This window comes from Melanotaenia boesemani, chromosome 1 (assembly GCF_017639745.1).
Source record: "Melanotaenia boesemani isolate fMelBoe1 chromosome 1, fMelBoe1.pri, whole genome shotgun sequence".
NCBI classification, from domain to species: Eukaryota; Metazoa; Chordata; class Actinopteri; order Atheriniformes; family Melanotaeniidae; genus Melanotaenia; species Melanotaenia boesemani.
Window position 1 is genome coordinate 40,447,523 of NC_055682.1, and position 25,426 is coordinate 40,472,948.

General features: G+C 44.3%; 1 protein-coding gene across 1 annotated transcript in view; it reads right to left on the reverse strand.

Moving 5' to 3' along the window:
- The window catches only part of LOC121652658 (mucin-2-like), a 43,875-nt gene that overhangs the window by 13,522 nt on the left and 4,927 nt on the right, over positions 1-25,426 (reverse strand). Inside the window, exons 7-30 of the mRNA XM_042005577.1 lie at positions 24,602-24,809; positions 24,381-24,506; positions 24,186-24,303; positions 23,771-23,909; positions 23,493-23,600; positions 22,798-22,867; positions 22,282-22,419; positions 22,032-22,196; positions 21,853-21,947; positions 21,628-21,754; positions 20,323-20,578; positions 20,015-20,064; positions 19,731-19,840; positions 19,487-19,638; positions 19,043-19,181; positions 18,307-18,417; positions 17,857-18,033; positions 15,631-15,870; positions 15,297-15,453; positions 14,592-14,720; positions 14,296-14,443; positions 13,914-13,957; positions 13,611-13,814; positions 501-13,514 (exon numbers count right to left, since the gene is read on the reverse strand). Of these exons, the coding sequence (XP_041861511.1) occupies positions 501-13,514; positions 13,611-13,814; positions 13,914-13,957; positions 14,296-14,443; positions 14,592-14,720; positions 15,297-15,453; positions 15,631-15,870; positions 17,857-18,033; positions 18,307-18,417; positions 19,043-19,181; positions 19,487-19,638; positions 19,731-19,840; positions 20,015-20,064; positions 20,323-20,578; positions 21,628-21,754; positions 21,853-21,947; positions 22,032-22,196; positions 22,282-22,419; positions 22,798-22,867; positions 23,493-23,600; positions 23,771-23,909; positions 24,186-24,303; positions 24,381-24,506; positions 24,602-24,809 (16,225 nt within the window). The remainder of the gene's footprint in view (positions 1-500; positions 13,515-13,610; positions 13,815-13,913; positions 13,958-14,295; positions 14,444-14,591; positions 14,721-15,296; positions 15,454-15,630; positions 15,871-17,856; positions 18,034-18,306; positions 18,418-19,042; positions 19,182-19,486; positions 19,639-19,730; positions 19,841-20,014; positions 20,065-20,322; positions 20,579-21,627; positions 21,755-21,852; positions 21,948-22,031; positions 22,197-22,281; positions 22,420-22,797; positions 22,868-23,492; positions 23,601-23,770; positions 23,910-24,185; positions 24,304-24,380; positions 24,507-24,601; positions 24,810-25,426) is intronic.

Below are 25,426 nucleotides of genomic sequence, written 5' to 3' on the forward strand. Positions count from 1 at the left end.
GCTGAAAGATTTGTGATGTTGCTGAGCTCTGTGTGAGTGGGTATCTTAAATTGGACTTAATTAAAAGCAACATACATATGACCAGAAAAGCACAAGGGTCTGGATGGACTCAGCCTGTCATTTGCCATTTGGTTTACCAGAGACAATGAACAATGGCTGAAGTTCTGCATTTACAAAATAGTATTGATACATTTGAATGTGAATCTTAGGAGATAGTAAATGCTTACAAGGTGGACAGGCTTATTCTAAGGGAAATTTTTATGGATTTTAGATGGATTAGGTTGTAAAGACAGATTGAGGTCCACTTGAATCTGTATAGTTCTTTCAAATTATGTTGTCCATGTGTTTTTTCTGAGGCAGAACATATCTATTTTGAAACAGCAAGGAAATTTTGGGGGAGCATCTGTTCATGAGTACTACTAAGAATCTAACAACTTTCATTATTATTCTAAATGAGAAAGAGAAAAAGAGGGTAATAGTAAAGATGGTAGATGACGTACCAGGTTGGTAGGAAGTTGTGTTCACAACACACACACATGATGCTACGGTAGTGGTGAAGCCTGATGAAGAAATGACTGTGGTTCCAGTTGGTTGAGGGGTTGCACTAGATGTGTAAACCATTGTAGTGCCTGGAAGAGTCTGTGTTACGGGGGCAATAATTGTTGTTTGAGACGATGGGTTTTCAGTAGTTGCACCTGAAACAATACTTGTTGTGTTTAAAACCGAGGGTTTTGTGGTGAAAGGCACTTTTGTACTTGTAATGATGGACGGCTGGGAGACAAGAACTGTGGTTTTTTGGCTGTTTGTTACAATAGTGGGTACTGTGGATGAAGCTTCACCACTGGTAATAAAGGTTGTCTCTGTATTGACTGTTGTGGATGGTGAGGTGGTTCTTTCTACAAGTTTGGTTGTGATCTTGTTAGTACTACTGGAAGGAGCTTCTGTAGTTGTGGTAAGAAGAGAGGGCTTTGAGCTCACAATGGTGGTTTCTTCATTAGTTGTAGTGAAGCTTGGTACAGTGGTTGTCATTTCAACAACAGTTGTGGTAGATGTTGTTTTTGAAGCAGTGGTAACTTCTTTTGGTGGTTGAGTTGTCACAGTCTTCCCTGTTGTGGCTTCTGCCGAAGTTGTTGCAACAGATTTGCTAGTGGTCTTCAACGTAGTGGTGGACAGCCCTTCTGTAGCTGTTGTAGACACTGATGTTGTGCTTTCAGGAGCTGCTGTGGTAGATGATGTTTCTGGACCAGTGGTAACTTCTTTAGGAGTTGTTGTTGTCACGACATTTCCTGTTGTGGCCTCTGGAGTGGTAGTCTTTACAGACTGTTGTGTGGTTGTTTCACCAGTGGCGGAAGGCCCTGTTGTAGTTGTGGTAGCAATGGAGGGCTTAGATGTCACAACTGTGCTTTCTTGGCTTGTGGTCTGGACCGCTGGTACTGAGGTTGTGGTTTCAACAACCAGTGTGGTAGAGGTTGTCACCGGTCCAGTAGTAACTTCCTTTGGAGGTTTTGTTGTTTCCACTTGTGCAGTTGTAAATTCTGAGAGGGTGGTCTCTACGGGTTTGGTTGTGCTTTCCTTTGTGCTACTCGAAGGTGCCTCAGTCGTTGTGGTAGTAACAGAGGGTTTTGATGTCACAAATGTGGACTTTTGGCTGGTTGTTGTCACTCCTGGCAATGTGGTCTCTGTTTCAACCACTGCTGTGGTAGAGGACGTTAATGCAGACGTAGTGGAACGGCCTGGCGTAGTTGTGGTACCAACCGAGGGTGTTGATGTGACAACTTCAAGTTTGTGGCTGGTTGGCTGGCCACTAGTTGTTGTAGTAAACCCTGTCACTATACCAGGTGTGGTTTCACTATTTACGTTTGTTGTCTCTGTATTGACTGTTGTGGATGGTGAGGTGGTTCCTTCCACAAATTTGGTTGTGATCTTGTTAGTACTGCTGGAAGGAGCTTCTGTAGTTGTGGTAAGAAGAGAGGGCTTTGAGCTCACAATGGTGGTTTCTTCATTAGCTGTAGTGAAGCTTGGTACGGTGGTTGTCATTTCAACAACAGTTGTGGTAGATGTTGTTTTTGAAGCAGTGGTGACTTCTTTTGGTGGTTGAGTTGTCACAGTCTTCCCTGTTGTGGCTTCTGCCGAAGTTGTTGCAACAGATTTGCTAGTGGTCTTCAACGTAGTGGTGGACAGCCCTTCTGTAGCTGTTGTAGACACTGATGTTGTGCTTTCAGGAGCTGCTGTGGTAGATGATGTTTCTGGACCAGTGGTAACTTCTTTAGGAGTTGTTGTTGTCACGACATTTCCTGTTGTGGCCTCTGGAGTGGTAGTCTTTACAGACTGTTGTGTGGTTGTTTCACCAGTGGCGGAAGGCCCTGTTGTAGTTGTGGTAGCAATGGAGGGCTTAGATGTCACAGCTGTGCTTTCTTGGCTTGTGGTCTGGACCGCTGGTACTGAGGTTGTGGTTTCAACAACCAGTGTGGTAGAGGTTGTCACCGGTCCAGTAGTAACTTCCTTTGGAGGTTTTGTTGTTTCCACTTGTGCAGTTGTAAATTCTGAGAGGGTGGTCTCTACGGGTTTGGTTGTGCTTTCCTTTGTGCTACTCGAAGGTGCCTCAGTCGTTGTGGTAGTAACAGAGGGTTTTGATGTCACAAATGTGGACTTTTGGCTGGTTGTTGTCACTCCTGGCAATGTGGTCTCTGTTTCAACCACTGCTGTGGTAGAGGACGTTAATGCAGACGTAGTGGAACGGCCTGGCGTAGTTGTGGTACCAACCGAGGGTGTTGATGTGACAACTTCAAGTTTGTGGCTGGTTGGCTGGCCACTAGTTGTTGTAGTAAACCCTGTCACTATACCAGGTGTGGTTTCACTATTTACGTTTGTTGTCTCTGTATTGACTGTTGTGGATGGTGAGGTGGTTCCTTCCACAAATTTGGTTGTGATCTTGTTAGTACTGCTGGAAGGAGCTTCTGTAGTTGTGGTAAGAAGAGAGGGCTTTGAGCTCACAATGGTGGTTTCTTCATTAGTTGTAGTGAAGCTTGGTACGGTGGTTGTCATTTCAACAACAGTTGTGGTAGATGTTGTTTTTGAAGCAGTGGTGACTTCTTTTGGTGGTTGAGTTGTCACAGTCTTCCCTGTTGTGGCTTCTGCCGAAGTTGTTGCAACAGATTTGCTAGTGGTCTTCAACGTAGTGGTGGACAGCCCTTCTGTAGCTGTTGTAGACACTGATGTTGTGCTTTCAGGAGCTGCTGTGGTAGATGATGTTTCTGGACCAGTGGTAACTTCTTTAGGAGTTGTTGTTGTCACGACATTTCCTGTTGTGGCCTCTGGAGTGGTAGTCTTTACAGACTGTTGTGTGGTTGTTTCACCAGTGGCGGAAGGCCCTGTTGTAGTTGTGGTAGCAATGGAGGGCTTAGATGTCACAACTGTGCTTTCTTGGCTTGTGGTCTGGACCGCTGGTACTGAGGTTGTGGTTTCAACAACCAGTGTGGTAGAGGTTGTCACCGGTCCAGTAGTAACTTCCTTTGGAGGTTTTGTTGTTTCCACTTGTGCAGTTGTAAATTCTGAGAGGGTGGTCTCTACGGGTTTGGTTGTGCTTTCCTTTGTGCTACTCGAAGGTGCCTCAGTCGTTGTGGTAGTAACAGAGGGTTTTGATGTCACAAATGTGGACTTTTGGCTGGTTGTTGTCACTCCTGGCAATGTGGTCTCTGTTTCAACCACTGCTGTGGTAGAGGACGTTAATGCAGACGTAGTGGAACGGCCTGGCGTAGTTGTGGTACCAACCGAGGGTGTTGATGTGACAACTTCAAGTTTGTGGCTGGTTGGCTGGCCACTAGTTGTTGTAGTAAACCCTGTCACTATACCAGGTGTGGTTTCACTATTTACGTTTGTTGTCTCTGTATTGACTGTTGTGGATGGTGAGGTGGTTCCTTCCACAAATTTGGTTGTGATCTTGTTAGTACTGCTGGAAGGAGCTTCTGTAGTTGTGGTAAGAAGAGAGGGCTTTGAGCTCACAATGGTGGTTTCTTCATTAGCTGTAGTGAAGCTTGGTACGGTGGTTGTCATTTCAACAACAGTTGTGGTAGATGTTGTTTTTGAAGCAGTGGTAACTTCTTTTGGTGGTTGAGTTGTCACAGTCTTCCCTGTTGTGGCTTCTGCCGAAGTTGTTGCAACAGATTTGCTAGTGGTCTTCAACGTAGTGGTGGACAGCCCTTCTGTAGCTGTTGTAGACACTGATGTTGTGCTTTCAGGAGCTGCTGTGGTAGATGATGTTTCTGGACCAGTGGTAACTTCTTTAGGAGTTGTTGTTGTCACGACATTTCCTGTTGTGGCCTCTGGAGTGGTAGTCTTTACAGACTGTTGTGTGGTTGTTTCACCAGTGGTGGAAGGCCCTGTTGTAGTTGTGGTAGCAATGGAGGGCTTAGATGTCACAACTGTGCTTTCTTGGCTTGTGGTCTGGACCGCTGGTACTGAGGTTGTGGTTTCAACAACCAGTGTGGTAGAGGTTGTCACCGGTCCAGTAGTAACTTCCTTTGGAGGTTTTGTTGTTTCCACTTGTGCAGTTGTAAATTCTGAGAGGGTGGTCTCTACGGGTTTGGTTGTGCTTTCCTTTGTGCTACTCGAAGGTGCCTCAGTCGTTGTGGTAGTAACAGAGGGTTTTGATGTCACAAATGTGGACTTTTGGCTGGTTGTTGTCACTCCTGGCAATGTGGTCTCTGTTTCAACCACTGCTGTGGTAGAGGACGTTAATGCAGACGTAGTGGAACGGCCTGGCGTAGTTGTGGTACCAACCGAGGGTGTTGATGTGACAACTTCAAGTTTGTGGCTGGTTGGCTGGCCACTAGTTGTTGTAGTAAACCCTGTCACTATACCAGGTGTGGTTTCACTATTTACGTTTGTTGTCTCTGTATTGACTGTTGTGGATGGTGAGGTGGTTCCTTCCACAAATTTGGTTGTGATCTTGTTAGTACTGCTGGAAGGAGCTTCTGTAGTTGTGGTAAGAAGAGAGGGCTTTGAGCTCACAATGGTGGTTTCTTCATTAGCTGTAGTGAAGCTTGGTACGGTGGTTGTCATTTCAACAACAGTTGTGGTAGATGTTGTTTTTGAAGCAGTGGTGACTTCTTTTGGTGGTTGAGTTGTCACAGTCTTCCCTGTTGTGGCTTCTGCCGAAGTTGTTGCAACAGATTTGCTAGTGGTCTTCAACGTAGTGGTGGACAGCCCTTCTGTAGCTGTTGTAGACACTGATGTTGTGCTTTCAGGAGCTGCTGTGGTAGATGATGTTTCTGGACCAGTGGTAACTTCTTTAGGAGTTGTTGTTGTCACGACATTTCCTGTTGTGGCCTCTGGAGTGGTAGTCTTTACAGACTGTTGTGTGGTTGTTTCACCAGTGGCGGAAGGCCCTGTTGTAGTTGTGGTAGCAATGGAGGGCTTAGATGTCACAGCTGTGCTTTCTTGGCTTGTGGTCTGGACCGCTGGTACTGAGGTTGTGGTTTCAACAACCAGTGTGGTAGAGGTTGTCACCGGTCCAGTAGTAACTTCCTTTGGAGGTTTTGTTGTTTCCACTTGTGCAGTTGTAAATTCTGAGAGGGTGGTCTCTACGGGTTTGGTTGTGCTTTCCTTTGTGCTACTCGAAGGTGCCTCAGTCGTTGTGGTAGTAACAGAGGGTTTTGATGTCACAAATGTGGACTTTTGGCTGGTTGTTGTCACTCCTGGCAATGTGGTCTCTGTTTCAACCACTGCTGTGGTAGAGGACGTTAATGCAGACGTAGTGGAACGGCCTGGCGTAGTTGTGGTACCAACCGAGGGTGTTGATGTGACAACTTCAAGTTTGTGGCTGGTTGGCTGGCCACTAGTTGTTGTAGTAAACCCTGTCACTATACCAGGTGTGGTTTCACTATTTACGTTTGTTGTCTCTGTATTGACTGTTGTGGATGGTGAGGTGGTTCCTTCCACAAATTTGGTTGTGATCTTGTTAGTACTGCTGGAAGGAGCTTCTGTAGTTGTGGTAAGAAGAGAGGGCTTTGAGCTCACAATGGTGGTTTCTTCATTAGTTGTAGTGAAGCTTGGTACGGTGGTTGTCATTTCAACAACAGTTGTGGTAGATGTTGTTTTTGAAGCAGTGGTGACTTCTTTTGGTGGTTGAGTTGTCACAGTCTTCCCTGTTGTGGCTTCTGCCGAAGTTGTTGCAACAGATTTGCTAGTGGTCTTCAACGTAGTGGTGGACAGCCCTTCTGTAGCTGTTGTAGACACTGATGTTGTGCTTTCAGGAGCTGCTGTGGTAGATGATGTTTCTGGACCAGTGGTAACTTCTTTAGGAGTTGTTGTTGTCACGACATTTCCTGTTGTGGCCTCTGGAGTGGTAGTCTTTACAGACTGTTGTGTGGTTGTTTCACCAGTGGCGGAAGGCCCTGTTGTAGTTGTGGTAGCAATGGAGGGCTTAGATGTCACAACTGTGCTTTCTTGGCTTGTGGTCTGGACCGCTGGTACTGAGGTTGTGGTTTCAACAACCAGTGTGGTAGAGGTTGTCACCGGTCCAGTAGTAACTTCCTTTGGAGGTTTTGTTGTTTCCACTTGTGCAGTTGTAAATTCTGAGAGGGTGGTCTCTACGGGTTTGGTTGTGCTTTCCTTTGTGCTACTCGAAGGTGCCTCAGTCGTTGTGGTAGTAACAGAGGGTTTTGATGTCACAAATGTGGACTTTTGGCTGGTTGTTGTCACTCCTGGCAATGTGGTCTCTGTTTCAACCACTGCTGTGGTAGAGGACGTTAATGCAGACGTAGTGGAACGGCCTGGCGTAGTTGTGGTACCAACCGAGGGTGTTGATGTGACAACTTCAAGTTTGTGGCTGGTTGGCTGGCCACTAGTTGTTGTAGTAAACCCTGTCACTATACCAGGTGTGGTTTCACTATTTACGTTTGTTGTCTCTGTATTGACTGTTGTGGATGGTGAGGTGGTTCCTTCCACAAATTTGGTTGTGATCTTGTTAGTACTGCTGGAAGGAGCTTCTGTAGTTGTGGTAAGAAGAGAGGGCTTTGAGCTCACAATGGTGGTTTCTTCATTAGTTGTAGTGAAGCTTGGTACGGTGGTTGTCATTTCAACAACAGTTGTGGTAGATGTTGTTTTTGAAGCAGTGGTGACTTCTTTTGGTGGTTGAGTTGTCACAGTCTTCCCTGTTGTGGCTTCTGCCGAAGTTGTTGCAACAGATTTGCTAGTGGTCTTCAACGTAGTGGTGGACAGCCCTTCTGTAGCTGTTGTAGACACTGATGTTGTGCTTTCAGGAGCTGCTGTGGTAGATGATGTTTCTGGACCAGTGGTAACTTCTTTAGGAGTTGTTGTTGTCACGACATTTCCTGTTGTGGCCTCTGGAGTGGTAGTCTTTACAGACTGTTGTGTGGTTGTTTCACCAGTGGCGGAAGGCCCTGTTGTAGTTGTGGTAGCAATGGAGGGCTTAGATGTCACAACTGTGCTTTCTTGGCTTGTGGTCTGGACCGCTGGTACTGAGGTTGTGGTTTCAACAACCAGTGTGGTAGAGGTTGTCACCGGTCCAGTAGTAACTTCCTTTGGAGGTTTTGTTGTTTCCACTTGTGCAGTTGTAAATTCTGAGAGGGTGGTCTCTACGGGTTTGGTTGTGCTTTCCTTTGTGCTACTCGAAGGTGCCTCAGTCGTTGTGGTAGTAACAGAGGGTTTTGATGTCACAAATGTGGACTTTTGGCTGGTTGTTGTCACTCCTGGCAATGTGGTCTCTGTTTCAACCACTGCTGTGGTAGAGGACGTTAATGCAGACGTAGTGGAACGGCCTGGCGTAGTTGTGGTACCAACCGAGGGTGTTGATGTGACAACTTCAAGTTTGTGGCTGGTTGGCTGGCCACTAGTTGTTGTAGTAAACCCTGTCACTATACCAGGTGTGGTTTCACTATTTACGTTTGTTGTCTCTGTATTGACTGTTGTGGATGGTGAGGTGGTTCCTTCCACAAATTTGGTTGTGATCTTGTTAGTACTGCTGGAAGGAGCTTCTGTAGTTGTGGTAAGAAGAGAGGGCTTTGAGCTCACAATGGTGGTTTCTTCATTAGCTGTAGTGAAGCTTGGTACGGTGGTTGTCATTTCAACAACAGTTGTGGTAGATGTTGTTTTTGAAGCAGTGGTGACTTCTTTTGGTGGTTGAGTTGTCACAGTCTTCCCTGTTGTGGCTTCTGCCGAAGTTGTTGCAACAGATTTGCTAGTGGTCTTCAACGTAGTGGTGGACAGCCCTTCTGTAGCTGTTGTAGACACTGATGTTGTGCTTTCAGGAGCTGCTGTGGTAGATGATGTTTCTGGACCAGTGGTAACTTCTTTAGGAGTTGTTGTTGTCACGACATTTCCTGTTGTGGCCTCTGGAGTGGTAGTCTTTACAGACTGTTGTGTGGTTGTTTCACCAGTGGCGGAAGGCCCTGTTGTAGTTGTGGTAGCAATGGAGGGCTTAGATGTCACAGCTGTGCTTTCTTGGCTTGTGGTCTGGACCGCTGGTACTGAGGTTGTGGTTTCAACAACCAGTGTGGTAGAGGTTGTCACCGGTCCAGTAGTAACTTCCTTTGGAGGTTTTGTTGTTTCCACTTGTGCAGTTGTAAATTCTGAGAGGGTGGTCTCTACGGGTTTGGTTGTGCTTTCCTTTGTGCTACTCGAAGGTGCCTCAGTCGTTGTGGTAGTAACAGAGGGTTTTGATGTCACAAATGTGGACTTTTGGCTGGTGGTTGTCACTCCTGGCAATGTGGTCTCTGTTTCAACCACTGCTGTGGTAGAGGACGTTAATGCAGACGTAGTGGAACGGCCTGGCGTAGTTGTGGTACCAACCGAGGGTGTTGATGTGACAACTTCAAGTTTGTGGCTGGTTGGCTGGCCACTAGTTGTTGTAGTAAACCCTGTCACTATACCAGGTGTGGTTTCACTATTTACGTTTGTTGTCTCTGTATTGACTGTTGTGGATGGTGAGGTGGTTCCTTCCACAAATTTGGTTGTGATCTTGTTAGTACTGCTGGAAGGAGCTTCTGTAGTTGTGGTAAGAAGAGAGGGCTTTGAGCTCACAATGGTGGTTTCTTCATTAGTTGTAGTGAAGCTTGGTACGGTGGTTGTCATTTCAACAACAGTTGTGGTAGATGTTGTTTTTGAAGCAGTGGTGACTTCTTTTGGTGGTTGAGTTGTCACAGTCTTCCCTGTTGTGGCTTCTGCCGAAGTTGTTGCAACAGATTTGCTAGTGGTCTTCAACGTAGTGGTGGACAGCCCTTCTGTAGCTGTTGTAGACACTGATGTTGTGCTTTCAGGAGCTGCTGTGGTAGATGATGTTTCTGGACCAGTGGTAACTTCTTTAGGAGTTGTTGTTGTCACGACATTTCCTGTTGTGGCCTCTGGAGTGGTAGTCTTTACAGACTGTTGTGTGGTTGTTTCACCAGTGGCGGAAGGCCCTGTTGTAGTTGTGGTAGCAATGGAGGGCTTAGATGTCACAACTGTGCTTTCTTGGCTTGTGGTCTGGACCGCTGGTACTGAGGTTGTGGTTTCAACAACCAGTGTGGTAGAGGTTGTCACCGGTCCAGTAGTAACTTCCTTTGGAGGTTTTGTTGTTTCCACTTGTGCAGTTGTAAATTCTGAGAGGGTGGTCTCTACGGGTTTGGTTGTGCTTTCCTTTGTGCTACTCGAAGGTGCCTCAGTCGTTGTGGTAGTAACAGAGGGTTTTGATGTCACAAATGTGGACTTTTGGCTGGTTGTTGTCACTCCTGGCAATGTGGTCTCTGTTTCAACCACTGCTGTGGTAGAGGACGTTAATGCAGACGTAGTGGAACGGCCTGGCGTAGTTGTGGTACCAACCGAGGGTGTTGATGTGACAACTTCAAGTTTGTGGCTGGTTGGCTGGCCACTAGTTGTTGTAGTAAACCCTGTCACTATACCAGGTGTGGTTTCACTATTTACGTTTGTTGTCTCTGTATTGACTGTTGTGGATGGTGAGGTGGTTCCTTCCACAAATTTGGTTGTGATCTTGTTAGTACTGCTGGAAGGAGCTTCTGTAGTTGTGGTAAGAAGAGAGGGCTTTGAGCTCACAATGGTGGTTTCTTCATTAGTTGTAGTGAAGCTTGGTACGGTGGTTGTCATTTCAACAACAGTTGTGGTAGATGTTGTTTTTGAAGCAGTGGTGACTTCTTTTGGTGGTTGAGTTGTCACAGTCTTCCCTGTTGTGGCTTCTGCCGAAGTTGTTGCAACAGATTTGCTAGTGGTCTTCAACGTAGTGGTGGACAGCCCTTCTGTAGCTGTTGTAGACACTGATGTTGTGCTTTCAGGAGCTGCTGTGGTAGATGATGTTTCTGGACCAGTGGTAACTTCTTTAGGAGTTGTTGTTGTCACGACATTTCCTGTTGTGGCCTCTGGAGTGGTAGTCTTTACAGACTGTTGTGTGGTTGTTTCACCAGTGGCGGAAGGCCCTGTTGTAGTTGTGGTAGCAATGGAGGGCTTAGATGTCACAGCTGTGCTTTCTTGGCTTGTGGTCTGGACCGCTGGTACTGAGGTTGTGGTTTCAACAACCAGTGTGGTAGAGGTTGTCACCGGTCCAGTAGTAACTTCCTTTGGAGGTTTTGTTGTTTCCACTTGTGCAGTTGTAAATTCTGAGAGGGTGGTCTCTACGGGTTTGGTTGTGGTTTCCTTTGTGCTACCCGAAGGTGCCTCAGTCGTTGTGGTAGTAACAGAGGGTTTTGATGTCACAAATGTGGACTTTTGGCTGGTTGTTGTCACTCCTGGCAATGTGGTCTCTGTTTCAACCACTGCTGTGGTAGAGGACGTTAATGCAGACGTAGTGGAACGGCCTGGCGTAGTTGTGGTACCAACCGAGGGTGTTGATGTGACAACTTCAAGTTTGTGGCTGGTTGGCTGGCCACTAGTTGTTGTAGTAAACCCTGTCACTATACCAGGTGTGGTTTCACTATTTACGTTTGTTGTCTCTGTATTGACTGTTGTGGATGGTGAGGTGGTTCCTTCCACAAATTTGGTTGTGATCTTGTTAGTACTGCTGGAAGGAGCTTCTGTAGTTGTGGTAAGAAGAGAGGGCTTTGAGCTCACAATGGTGGTTTCTTCATTAGCTGTAGTGAAGCTTGGTACGGTGGTTGTCATTTCAACAACAGTTGTGGTAGATGTTGTTTTTGAAGCAGTGGTGACTTCTTTTGGTGGTTGAGTTGTCACAGTCTTCCCTGTTGTGGCTTCTGCCGAAGTTGTTGCAACAGATTTGCTAGTGGTCTTCAACGTAGTGGTGGACAGCCCTTCTGTAGCTGTTGTAGACACTGATGTTGTGCTTTCAGGAGCTGCTGTGGTAGATGATGTTTCTGGACCAGTGGTAACTTCTTTAGGAGTTGTTGTTGTCACGACATTTCCTGTTGTGGCCTCTGGAGTGGTAGTCTTTACAGACTGTTGTGTGGTTGTTTCACCAGTGGCGGAAGGCCCTGTTGTAGTTGTGGTAGCAATGGAGGGCTTAGATGTCACAGCTGTGCTTTCTTGGCTTGTGGTCTGGACCGCTGGTACTGAGGTTGTGGTTTCAACAACCAGTGTGGTAGAGGTTGTCACCGGTCCAGTAGTAACTTCCTTTGGAGGTTTTGTTGTTTCCACTTGTGCAGTTGTAAATTCTGAGAGGGTGGTCTCTACGGGTTTGGTTGTGGTTTCCTTTGTGCTACTCGAAGGTGCCTCAGTCGTTGTGGTAGTAACAGAGGGTTTTGATGTCACAAATGTGGACTTTTGGCTGGTTGTTGTCACTCCTAGCAATGTGGTCTCTGTTTCAACCACTGCTGTGGTAGAGGACGTTAATGCAGATGTAGTGGAACGGCCTGGCGTAGTTGTGGTACCAACCGAGGGTGTTGATGTGACAACTTCAAGTTTGTGGCTGGTTGGCTGGCCACTAGTTGTTGTAGTAAACCCTGTCACTATACCAGGTGTGGTTTCACTATTTACGTTTGTTGTCTCTGTATTGACTGTTGTGGATGGTGAGGTGGTTCCTTCCACAAATTTGGTTGTGATCTTGTTAGTACTGCTGGAAGGAGCTTCTGTAGTTGTGGTAAGAAGAGAGGGCTTTGAGCTCACAATGGTGGTTTCTTCATTAGCTGTAGTGAAGCTTGGTACGGTGGTTGTCATTTCAACAACAGTTGTGGTAGATGTTGTTTTTGAAGCAGTGGTGACTTCTTTTGGTGGTTGAGTTGTCAAAGTCTTCCCTGTTGTGGCTTCTGCCGAAGTTGTTGCAACAGATTTGCTAGTGGTCTTCAACGTAGTGGTGGACAGCCCTTCTGTAGCTGTTGTAGACACTGATGTTGTGCTTTCAGGAGCTGCTGTGGTAGATGATGTTTCTGGACCAGTGGTAACTTCTTTAGGAGTTGTTGTTGTCACGACATTTCCTGTTGTGGCCTCTGAAGTGGTAGTCTTTACAGACTGTTGTGTGGTTGTTTCACCAGTGGCGGAAGGCCCTGTTGTAGTTGTGGTAGCAATGGAGGGCTTAGATGTCACAACTGTGCTTTCTTGGCTTGTGGTCTGGACCGCTGGTACTGAGGTTGTGGTTTCAACAACCAGTGTGGTAGAGGTTGTCACCGGTCCAGTAGTAACTTCCTTTGGAGGTTTTGTTGTTTCCACTTGTGCAGTTGTAAATTCTGAGAGGGTGGTCTCTACGGGTTTGGTTGTGCTTTCCTTTGTGCTACTCGAAGGTGCCTCAGTCGTTGTGGTAGTAACAGAGGGTTTTGATGTCACAAATGTGGACTTTTGGCTGGTTGTTGTCACTCCTGGCAATGTGGTCTCTGTTTCAACCACTGCTGTGGTAGAGGACGTTAATGCAGACGTAGTGGAGCGGCCTGGCGTAGTTGTGGTACCAACCGAGGGTGTTGATGTGACAACTTCAAGTTTGTGGCTGGTTGGCTGGCCACTAGTTGTTGTAGTAAACCCTGTCACTATACCAGGTGTGGTTTCACTATTTACGTTTGTTGTCTCTGTATTGACTGTTGTGGATGGTGAGGTGGTTCCTTCCACAAATTTGGTTGTGATCTTGTTAGTACTGCTGGAAGGAGCTTCTGTAGTTGTGGTAAGAAGAGAGGGCTTTGAGCTCACAATGGTGGTTTCTTCATTAGTTGTAGTGAAGCTTGGTACGGTGGTTGTCATTTCAACAACAGTTGTGGTAGATGTTGTTTTTGAAGCAGTGGTGACTTCTTTTGGTGGTTGAGTTGTCACAGTCTTCCCTGTTGTGGCTTCTGCCAAAGTTGTTGCAACAGATTTGCTAGTGGTCTTCAACGTAGTGGTGGACAGCCCTTCTGTAGCTGTTGTAGACACTGATGTTGTGCTTTCAGGAGCTGCTGTGGTAGATGATGTTTCTGTTGTGGATGGTGTCCCTGGCACTGATGTTGTGGTTTTCACTGCACTAGTAGATCCCATGTGATGAGTAGTTATTTCTCCAGGATGTATTGTCTTCCCAGTTTCTCTTGTAGTCATCCCTGATGTTGTTTTTTCAACAGATATGGATGTAGCATTCAGTGGTAGCGTTGTTGTTACAACTTAAATAAAGACACATAAGAGAACATTCATTACTATAATCATATTTTAAACCTTTTCTCAATCTTTTAAAGATCATCTTTCTATAGATGTCCTACCTGTTGTTGTTGTTCCAACTGTTGTAAATGTAAATGGGCTTGTTGTAGGCCCAGGAGTGGTGGTTGAGAGGCATGGATACATGTCTCTAGTTATTGTTCCATTTGGCCCACACTCAGCTGTAATGCAATTTCCTAATCCATCCGATGTGTTGTATATGGTTGCCCCATAATTATAAAACTTTCCATTAACCATGCATGTACAAGCTGTAGACAGACAGTAATAAAGTTTTAATAGAATAAACCATATGAATTAATATGTATTATTAATATGTATTTTTATGTTTAGAATTGACATGTACTTACAGTTCACATTGTAACTGCATCTTATCCCAGACAAAGTGCAAGAGCTTTGAAAACAAGTTGAGTTCAGTGTTATGTCAAATGTACTGTGATATGCACAACAGATAAATTTCTGTCTCATATAAATATATACAGACAGACAGACAGACAGACAGACAGACAGACAGACAGACAGACAGACAGACAGACAGACAGACAGACAGACAGACAGACAGACAGATAGATAGATAGATAGATAGATAGATAGATAGATAGATAGATAGATAGATAGATAGATAGATAGATAGATAGATTGATAGACCATCAACAGCATCATGTCCATGCTTGTGTACATAGAATGTATCTTGGAGAAATGCTGAAGCTCTAATTTTTTCAGGAGACATACCAGGTGTAACAGTTGTCTGATGGAGTCTGCTCTCCAATGCTGTAATGGTTGCCTTTGTCATCATAACATCCACATTGTTCCCAGGTTACACACTTCATAGTGTCCTCATCAAAGAATGGCCGGGACTGGGGACACTGTGGATAGCAGCCTGAAGCACCATTATTACATGTTAATAACTGGGAATAAGATGGATTTTTAAAAGTCTGATTACTTAAGTTACTGATTAAACTTGTGCTAAAACTGAACCAAAATGACTGAAGTTGGAGTTTCTACATGACATGTTAAATAATTTGTACCTTCCATGTTGGAGATGAGCTTGGAGCAGTTTCCAGATGGATTCCTACATGTCTTCATGCAGTCGGCTCCACAAGGCTTGTAGTGCCACTCACAATCACCAGGGGAGTTGTAGTAGTCACAGAAAACAGCTACAGGAAACAAATATTTGTGCTATAAGATGTCTTTGTTTAAGATACTTTTCTCATTTAGGTTAGGGCTATATATAATATTTAATATACCAATAATAATAATTATATATAATATATATATATACATATATATATATATATATATATATATATATGTAAATATATAGTGCATGATACTGGGGTTTTGCTCCTCAGTATAAGTGCTGCAGGTTTTCCTTTGTCCTGTGACGGCTGTCAGTCTGTCAGTTAGTCCTGTCATTTCCATCTTCTTCATTCATCAGTTATTCAGTCTTCAGTTGTCTTTTGTTTCATTAAATCTTCTTACTTCCTCCACTTGCCTCTGGTGTTGTCAGTCCTGTTTTTGGGTTCAATCCCTTCATCTCCTGCTGCTGCTTTCCATGACAGTGCAACTAAACCTAAATAAAGTCTGTTGTTCTCTTTTGTAAAATGTCACTAGATAGACTAAAACTGAAATGAACTTAACTGAGAGTTTTTATTTAATTTTATTTCAGGCCTCAATTCTGTCCTAAAACCCTGTAGCTCATGCTCTCCTGGTGTGATGGTGGCCAAACTTACGGCACAGTTTTGGAGTTCTCCAGTGAACACAGGCCCCGGCTGCGTTACAAGCTTTAGCATAGGCAGCCACAGCAGTGCAGAGACATTCACAGTCTCCACCGGTGTCACAAGCACACGAGTCCCTCACACAAGAATCAAAGTATGGACCAGGGTCAACCTTAAACACAGAATAAGTGCTGTTCAGCAGAATAGTACAAATCTGGGAATGTCCTAGTAGAAATCATGTGGTTGCTAAGAACATTAGGAATGGATTGGTGATGGGTGAACATCTGAAATATGTGGACAGGTTTCCTGTAGGTGTGCATCCATGTAGTTTTTTTCCCTCCAAACTTACCATTGAATGACAGCTCTGAAAGGTGACGCTTGTGATGATGCTGCACTGTATCTGAGACCAGGCGGCCCGGTATCGGTTGGATGAACAGGGATCATTGATGAGCTGGGCATTTGGACAGCTGGACGACACTTTCCAGCTGTTACCAAACTGCAGAACATCTTCCACTGTCTCCAGAGAGCGCGTGGTGAAATCATTCTTACTGTTGCCATCGTAGTTACCACAAAGACCACAGACTTGCCCCTGAGAGGAAGAAACCAAAACCAGAATTTACTTCTGTCAGACTAAACCGAGGCAGAAGAAACATAGAAATTTGTTCTTTGCTTTTTCCTCAAAATAATAGTTCTGCTTTTCCACAAAACCCATTTTCAATAGTTATTTTTTTAAAAACCTTTATTTAACAGACAGAAGACACCATGAACAGTTTTTGATGTGTTCACTGACCAACTTCATGTTACTGTATTTATAATCTGATGTCAGCAACACATTTGGAGAAGGCAAAGAAAGACAGAACATTTATAGAATATATATTATTGTTCTGGAAGATTCTCCAACCACAACATTAACTGAAGAGAGGTGAGGGTGTCAGGATTGGGTATAAAAGCAATATCCACCAAAGGTTTAGTCTGTCCATCAATGATAGGTTGTTTCTCACCACGCTGGTCCAGACTCTATCACAGAGTGTCTCAGAGTGGAAAGGACAGGGACAGAAACCAGTACTGGACGGTTGAAACCATCACGATACCTTGATCAATACTGACTCAAGAGGACAATCAGGATCTACAGTTCATTAAATGTCACATAAACAGGAAGCTGATGGAACATAATGGAACCATGTGTCTATTTAGCTTCTACTGAGTGGTGCTGCATGAGGTTCTACATCTGGTTCTGGCTCCTGAATGAAGTTGGTCAGAGAAGCTGAAGGTCATTTCTGTGGACTTCTGTCTATAAAACAAAGGTTCAAACAAGCAGTCAAATCACAGATTAAAGTTTTTATATTCTTTTTGAAAAATGGTATAAATTATCCTGAAAACTGATGAAAGCTGCAGAAGATGAGCGTTTCTCTGAAGGCGTGGCTGTAGTTGATCACAGTGATAACCAGTTTTTGCTTTTTTTCTTTTGGTCCACCTGCTTCTATTTTCTTTTTACTTTTATGTAAACCAGTCTGTAGCAGCTGAACCCTTTAATCCCAGTCAGCATCAGACATGATGTTTCTCAGCTGTCAGATTGGGAGGTAAAATGATGTAAAATGAATGTATGAATAGATATAGCAGCATAAAGGTCGACCAGAAGAAGAAAGCAGAATTTATTACTAACAGAACTTTGTAGAAATAACACACAGACCAACAGTGACCAAACCTTTTCTCATCTCATCGTTCTCTCAAGTCTTGGCTTTCAGGAGAAAAAATATTGTTATAGAAACAAACACACAACAGAAACTATTTCCATGTTTCCACTTTTTCCTCATTTCCAGTTATTCCTGCTACTATTTACCTGCTATCCTCACTAAACCAACTCCAGCTCAGCTGCTTTGTGGCGCCACCGTGCATCAGAAACGTCTTCTTGGCTTTATTCCAGCCATAGAGGAGCATTATTTTTCTTCTTTTCACACACACACAGAACTTTCTGCTCACTGGTTGATCTTTGGCTGCTCCTGATTGGACGTTACCGTCAATCTAAGCTCTCTGATTGGTGGAAAGTCTGACAGGAAGTGGCTTCATCATCGTGTCCAGGTCTAGATAGAGGTCTCTTAGCAACATAGTAGTGATGGTGATCTTTTTTTCATCATGTTTTTTCTTGTTTTATTGTGTCTTAGTGTTTTATTGTTTTCTAGTTTTACTTCTAGTGTTTGTTTTTATTTAGCATTTTTATTTTACTTTAAAATTTCTTTTGCTTCTATGCTGTGTTCAGCACTTTGTTTTAACTGACGTTGTGTTAAAGTGCTCTGTAATTAAAGCTGAACTGAATTTTTTTATGACGAAAATGTGATAAATTATGGTGTTACCATGGATCATTATGGATTAAACATATAGTCTCTGAATAAACTTTGCATTGTAAACCTCCTGGATGGGATATAAATGTCTGGAAAGCTTCGCAGATCAGCTAAAGGGTAAACTATCCATCACAATTTAAAACATGTTTGAATGTGTCTGGTGATGAAACCAGAGAATAAATCCATCTGACATTAACTGAAATTCACCTTCACCTTATATCCATCAATCAATTTACCTGGAACTCTGGGCTGAGTGTGATGAAGAGACTGGTCTTCTGGTCCCACATGAGAACCAGCCCAGACTTTATGGTCACCACCAGGTAAAGGCCCATTTTCTGCACCTGAGAAGGGAGCACCTGCATGTTCCCCTTTATCACATGGAAGCCCTCATCTTTGAGTTGGAATTCATTATCCTGTGGATATCATGAAAGAAATGTGTGTTTTAGTTCAGCACCACTGAAATTTGGTGAAAAATGTAAACATTCACTCTTGTTCAGAAAGAATATGTGAGAAAATCCTGTTGTTATAGTATTCTATTACTACAATTAAGTCTTGGTTAATTTAATCTCTATGAAAGACTGTGAAATTATCCCATCTAGATGAAAACGATTTGAACCATAATCCTGGCTCAGCATTCATGCTGATGATTGTCATATTCAGACGTGCAGGTGCAGTGCTGCGTTTACCCCCAAAAAGATCTTGATGGTCTTGGAGCAGGTGGTTCCTGTGGTTCCACATGGAACATTTTCAGTGATGATGTTGAAGCTGCCGGTGGTCTGGCCAGCGCTGCAGTGGTCCTGATGAGGATACATACAGCGGCGTTTAACTCGGCCTGCATGGGTCTCATCTGATAATGCTCTGATGCAATTAATGCTCTGGACTAATTCTGCTCCTCACTGTGTTAACAACGTCTTTTATTGTAAGTGAGTGTCTTTAATGTTCATTCTGTCACATACAAAATTACACTCATTGTCCACTTTATCAGCGCCACCTGTTCACCTCCTCCTTAACACAAATATCTAATCAGCCAATCACACGGCAGCATGTAGACATGGTGAAGACGACTTGCTAAAGTTCAAACTGAGCATCAGAATGAGGAAGAAAGAGGGTTTAAGTGACTGAACGTGGTTGCTGGTCTGAGTGTTTACTGGGATTTTCACACTCAACCATCTCTAGGGTCCAGAATGGTGCAACGAGAGATCCTGCAGCAAACCTGCAGCAACTGTGTGATGCCATCATGTCAAGATGGAGCAAAACCTCTGAGGAAGGTTTCCACCAGCTGGTTCCATCTATCATACCAAGAATTAAAAAGGGGGTCCAGCCCGGTAGAAGGTGGTCCTGATAACGTGGACGGTGAGAGTATTTACATGTAAGTAAGCTTGGAGCATTACCTTAAGCAGGTGTGTCCATCTGTTGTCTTACCTGCAGGAGTGTGTATTCACACTGTCCACTGAAGTCAAACCTCTTATCATCAAATGTGATGTAGTGACCGTCTCCATAGATACCACAGACTGCATCACACACGTTATTGGTACATGTGAACGTCCTTCCGCTGCATGAGCTGGGGTGGCACACACACACACGTGCACACACAGACAGACACACACAGAGAGATTTAAGAAAGGTGGGACAAAAAGTTTGAAAACCAACAGATCAAAGACAGAAAAGATGCCAGTCCAAAGATGGAGAGAAACAGCTGGACTAGATGAGGAACAGGTTTTATTATTTATGGCTGATTTGCATTGATCACATGGAACTTTGATCAAATTGAGACAATAATGAAATTATTGCTTCATCATCTAAATATGGTTCCATCAACTCTTCACACACATCATAGCTGAGGTGTTTGCAAAGCTCTGTACAGACCAGGTGTTGCAGTCCACTTGCAGAGTCTGTCCTGGCTGGTACACCTGTCCATTGTAGACACACGGACAGCTGGTCTCGGTGATGCAGCCGCCGTCTCCGTCCGATAAAAGGCCGTCTGGACACATGCAGCCCGACGTACAGCCGGTGCTGATCTGTAGCCAACACAGTGGAGGCCCATGAGTCCAGCATGCATACTTCTATATGGATTTATTTCCATGAGACAGGTGAAATCTGCTGTACTTACACAAGCCATGTCCACGGTGCTGCAGCTCTTCTGACACTCAGTCCCGGTTGCCCCAGGATGAGCAGTGGAGCAGTCAAAATACGTCATGGGCGCAACGCAGGATGCCGAGGCTAGAGAAAAAGAAATTCAGATTTTATTATGAGCATGTCAAAAGCAGAGATCTAGGACTTAAAAGTGGAAACTGAAAAAGCTTTTCCAGTAACTGTCTGTCAGTCAGACGAACAACAGAAGCTTTAGACCTGTTTCCTGTTTCCAGGAGCAGGATTTACCACAAAGAAACCTACTTTGTTGTTGGGTTCCTCCTGAACAGCTGAGAGCTCCATGTCTGCAGACACTGTGGGAACAGAGGTGAGGAATTAATATTATTATTATTATTATTATTATTATTATTAATGATAATAATGTGTTTAACGTGCAGTTGTGTATCATTTTATTCATCTTTTGTAAATGTAAATTATATCTATATTTTTTTTTTTACCACCACAGTGACTGCACTTTATTTCGTTGTACTTGTTGCTATGACGATGAAGATTTTCTGATCTGACAGTGTAAACTTCCTCCTCTGCATTCAGAGCCAGCTGGCTGTAGTTACCATGTGGCGCTGTCTTTGATGATAGCCTCTCCAGAAGGAATAATGCTGTCCTTATCGTAGCAGGGACAACTTGCACTGGACACACACTGGCCGTCCTCGTTCATGTAGGTCCCCTCTTCGCAGCCACATCCGTCCACCGTGGGGAAGCCGGCCTGGCAGGAGTAGTCGGCCTGGCTGAGGGAGCGGCATGTCCGACCGCAGCTGCTCATGTTGTAGGCGTACACCGTTTCTGCTGCACAGGATTCGCTGAATTTTCCTGTTGGGACGGAAGTGTTAATTAACGTTTCCACGTCGTTTATCTGCAGGTGTAGATGGGCTTTAAACGGATTTAAAAACAATGAAAAGATGTTTTGACAGAAATAAGTTCACCGATTATCAGATCATCAAGAGAAGCCTTATAAGCTTCCACTTGGCAAAGCAAATTTGTTTGGCACAATCAAGCAACCAGACTACCATTCTGCTGCTATGATGCTTGACAGGACAGGTTAAAAAAATAATAAATAAATTCACTGAACTGGAAAAAACATGATTTTCATTAACACGTCCACACGACTGACCTGGTTGCTGTTTTAGGAGGAAAGGAAACAAAAAGTTTCTGGATGTTTTGAGTGATAACAGTTTAACGTGGAAATACCACAAAAATGAAAACATCTAAAACAATTAAGTTACACATGGGTAAAGATTTCTTTAGTAACAAAGGATTAAATCTGCCCTGTAGAAGCTCGTAAAACTTCATTCATTCACCAAAACTTTCATTTACAGAAAAAGGGTTCAAAAATCTTAGGTAGTGCTTAAATGTATTTTCATATTAAAAGTACACATTACCATCAAATATCCAGAAAAGATTTGATGAAAGAGTAAATATAACTTAAAATGAACAAAGGTCTTTAATAAGCCAGATTTAAATGAATTATTTATGGAAAAACCTGGATATTACAGAGGATTCGTTTAAAGAATACTTTTAGAAAGATGTAAAAGTTCAGGGTTTTGTTTTGTTGTTTGTGGGCAGGTAGATGTGAGCGGACATAAAAGCCTCGACTGATTTAACTTTGTGTTTTGTTTCTCTGTGTCTCAGTTGTTATGTAAAAAAGCGGAAACTCACACATTATTTTCCTTTTTTTTGCTCCTTTTTACTCTTGTATTTGGATTATTTTTGGTTTGTTTTTATTGATTTGCTGCAGGAATAAATAAACTAAACTAAAGGAAACTTGGTCTCTGAATCTGAATCCGCCAGCAGGTTTGGTTCTGGTCTGAGATTCAGTTCAGTGAACAGCTGCCATTGTTAGAATCTCAGGTGTTCCTCACCACAGATGGTGGACCTCCAGTCGCTGAGGTGGATTCCTGCAGCTGAGCAGGCGTAGACGTACGAGGAGACAGCGGCACACATGCAGTCCTCACTTTTCTCACAGTTACAGCTGTCATACATGCAGTTCTGGGAGGAGACACGGTTGGCATGGATCAACAAGAGTTAGATTCGCCATCATGCCTTTGTGTGTGTGTGTGTGTGTGTGTGTGAGTGGTTAAACCTACGTCTTTGTACGTGCTGGGGCTGATGATGGAGTGGCAGGGAGCAAACACTCCTTGGGGATCCGCTAACATGGAGCACCAGTACTGGGCATAATTCTCTGAGATACAGAAACAAGCAGAAGTGAAGAAGAAGAGCAGACATCCTGAACATGGAGCGGTGTAGTCACAGCTTCATCTGTTACCTCTGCTGATGTCCTGGCTGCAAGGATTCCCGAAGCGTGTTAAGACGTCGGGGCAGCTGGCCCTGGTCTTCCATGAGTTGGCGAAGGCTGCGGCGGTGCCCTCCACCAGCCCACTGAGCACCCTGAAGTCATCAGTCATGATGTTGTTGAAGTTTCCACACAAACCTGTAACACATCAAACCTAACTGATCTGTTTTCAGAGACAGCTCAACAGCACGTGAAGCTTCACGGTAAACAGGTGGAGGCGTACCAGAGGTGCTTCCTCTGAGGGATGGATGAGCTGAAATGAAGACCTGCATCACGGGGGACAGCTGGACCATCACCTGGATGCCCACCTTGGTTTGTATGAGGGTGTAGAAGGAAGATGGCCTGAAGGCGCTCAGCTCAGCTGCAGAGGTCAGAAGATGTTAAACGCTAAGCTGTCCGAAGATGAGACTGTTAGAGTCTGTGGTCATCTATCCACAGCTCGTTTTAATGCAAAGATGGATCCTCTGGGCTTTTTTTAGAATTTCTTACATGATGGACATGATGGCGTTAAGTTCTGTCCCTTACAATGTTCCAGAGATCAGAGGCTGGAGAGTTTCTCAAGTTCACCTGATGTCAGGTTTCCATGAAGGTCACATTAACTGGGATTCAGTGTCTGTGGTGGAGGAATAATCCGTCCAGTCGAACCCAGTTCCAGGTGAGAAAGGCTCCAGCCTCATCTTCAGAATAAAGTGTGTGTGTGTGTGTGTGTTTGTGGTTTGGAAAATCGGGATAAACTCACATGTAAACAGAGGAAGCTGAGAGAGGATGTTGTTGATGTAGACTTGTCCAGACGCTTGAATTTTCATGACCTGGTGTTTTGTGGACAGACACACTTTAGATTTAGATTTAGATCAGACATAAATCCAAAAGTTTTCACAGAGATCTCTGGTTTTCTCATCTGATTCATGTGGTTTAATCCGAATGAATCCAGCAGGTTAATGACTGGAGTTCAGTCCTGTTGGTTTGTCAGTTTTTACAGAATTATACAAAATATTGGGTGGATTTACTTTGGTAAAAATCTTTGGACTTTAGTAAAAAGTGATGCTTGATCAGTCTGAAAATCCTCCTCCAATCACCTCCAGATAAGGTTGGAAAGGTTCAGCCACGACTGCTTATCAAGAGTTTAAATAAAACTTGTTTCAAGGCTCATCCTAAGGATGATGATGGTTTAATTTATCTTACAGTTGCAACCAGCATGTCTGAGAGAAACAGCTGTGGTGCTTTCAGTGACACCAACGGGAAGCTTTACTTCTCATCTATTTATTTATTCTTTTAATCGGTCCTTGTTCTCCATTTTTGGCCACAAAAATATTTCAGTCTTGTCCTAAAAGGACAGAAGAGGCTTCATGCTGAGGCCTGGAGCTGTTTGTGGGTTAGATGTGACTCCTTTTTGTTAATAAATAAACATCTGGAACAGCAGAAATGAAGGTTTACCACAAAGTTGTTGTCCAAGGCCACAGTAACAGCTCTGAGACACGTCCTGCTGTCCGTCAGGCCACATTTCACCAGGTCCACCAGCACCGTGTAAGAAGAGTCGTTACTCTGCAACACACACACACACACACACACACACACACACACACACACACACACACACACACACACACACACACACACACACACACACATCATCATCCATCAGAAAACCAATCCATGCTCCTCGCGTCACGTCGGGTAAGTCGGAGTGTGAAGTACAGAGAGGTGTTGTCTACCTTTGCCAGGACGTAGGAGCAGTCTCCGTGGAAGGTGTAGACTTTTCCATCAAAGGTGTCGATGTGAGCTCCCCCCTCCACAGAGCAGGTTCCTGGACAGTTTTCCTCCTCACACACCCACTGGCCACTCTCACAAACACTGCAAACAACAGCACATGAAATATGAGTTCTGAAAAAGCTGGATTAATCTCAGTAAATCTCTGAATGGAAACGGCTTCATCCTCATCATTAAACGGAGGAGCTTTAATTAAAGGGAACTTGTCATCTTATATTGAGAAAATTCTACATCCAGATAAAATCTGAATCCCCTGTTGGCGATAATCTGCTGTGCAGCAGCAGATGAACATGTGACTAAATCTGGATTTTCTCATTTTAGGTGTAAATGAACAGTAAGTGTCCCAGACTGTGATCTTACCAGGATCTGCAGCCATGAGAGTAGGACTCTCCAGACTGATAGATGCTGCTGTTGTGCACACATGGACACTGAGCCACAGCGACACAGCCACTGTCTCCGATGTCATCGAACACCGTTCCTGAGATTAAATAAAGATTTGTATTTGAGTACTGATGCATGAATGAGACAGGGGGAAGGCTGCAGGTGTGTTTGTACCTGCAGGGCAGCTGCAGCCATCGTGGCAGTGACCATGGCATGTCAGACTGGCCTGAGGGTTGGAGCAGCTGTCCGGACAGGAGCTGCTGCACTCCAAAAACTCCATGTTGTATGGACATTTCTTATCTGGGAGGAAAACAAGAATCAGCTTTGTGGTGTCCCTGACAATCCAACTATTGTGCAGAAGTAAAGGTTGAAGGAGCTGTGATGGACATCCTTACAGCAGAAGGTCTCATTCCTCCACGGCTGTGGTTGTCCCCCTGCATGGACACACTGTCTGGAGAACTCGGAGATGGTGCTGCAGAGGACGTCAGAGTTGTCTGCAGAGTTACACAAGTCTGCCATACAGGCTTGACTGAAGGAATCCACATCCAGAAGGTTCTGGCAGCTGCTGAACGGAGCACTGGAGAATGTCTGGTCACAGAAGCTCTGGAGGAAGAAGCATCAAAGATTCATAAACACTTTGTTTGCAGATTATTTAGTCTGTATCTGTGAGGAAAAACTGGATCTTAAAGATCTCAGGGCTCCAGATTTTTCCCATCAGAGCTTCACTCTCAGACTGCAGGTTTACTGGTGGTTCCTCGAGGTCCTAAGAGTAGAACGAGAGGCAGAGCCTTCAGCTATCAGACCCACTCTCTACCTTCAGATCATCTTCAAACTTTCCTTCCTGATAAATCTTAAAGCAGGTCTGGCTTGGTGACTCTGATCCATCCTTTAGTCCTGCTGGTAGAGGCCGAGGCTGCTGGGGGGCATCCCATGATGCACTGGGCTGCTCTCTGCTCTCTTTACTCTCCATGTAGAAATATCTCACATTGCTGTTCTCTTCTTCTTTCTCAGGAGGAATCCCTGGATTAGAGTCATGCTGCTGGTTCCCCCTCTTTCCTGTCCTCTCGACCTCCTGCCAGTCCAGGAAGACGGCTGTCCCCCCTGGTTCTGGTTTTCCTCTCCACTGTCTCCTCATGCAGCTCAGGATGGAGGATTGAATCAATCTTTGGTTTCCTTAGCTCGCTTATTATTTTTATGATCTCAGTTTTTATGAACTGGAC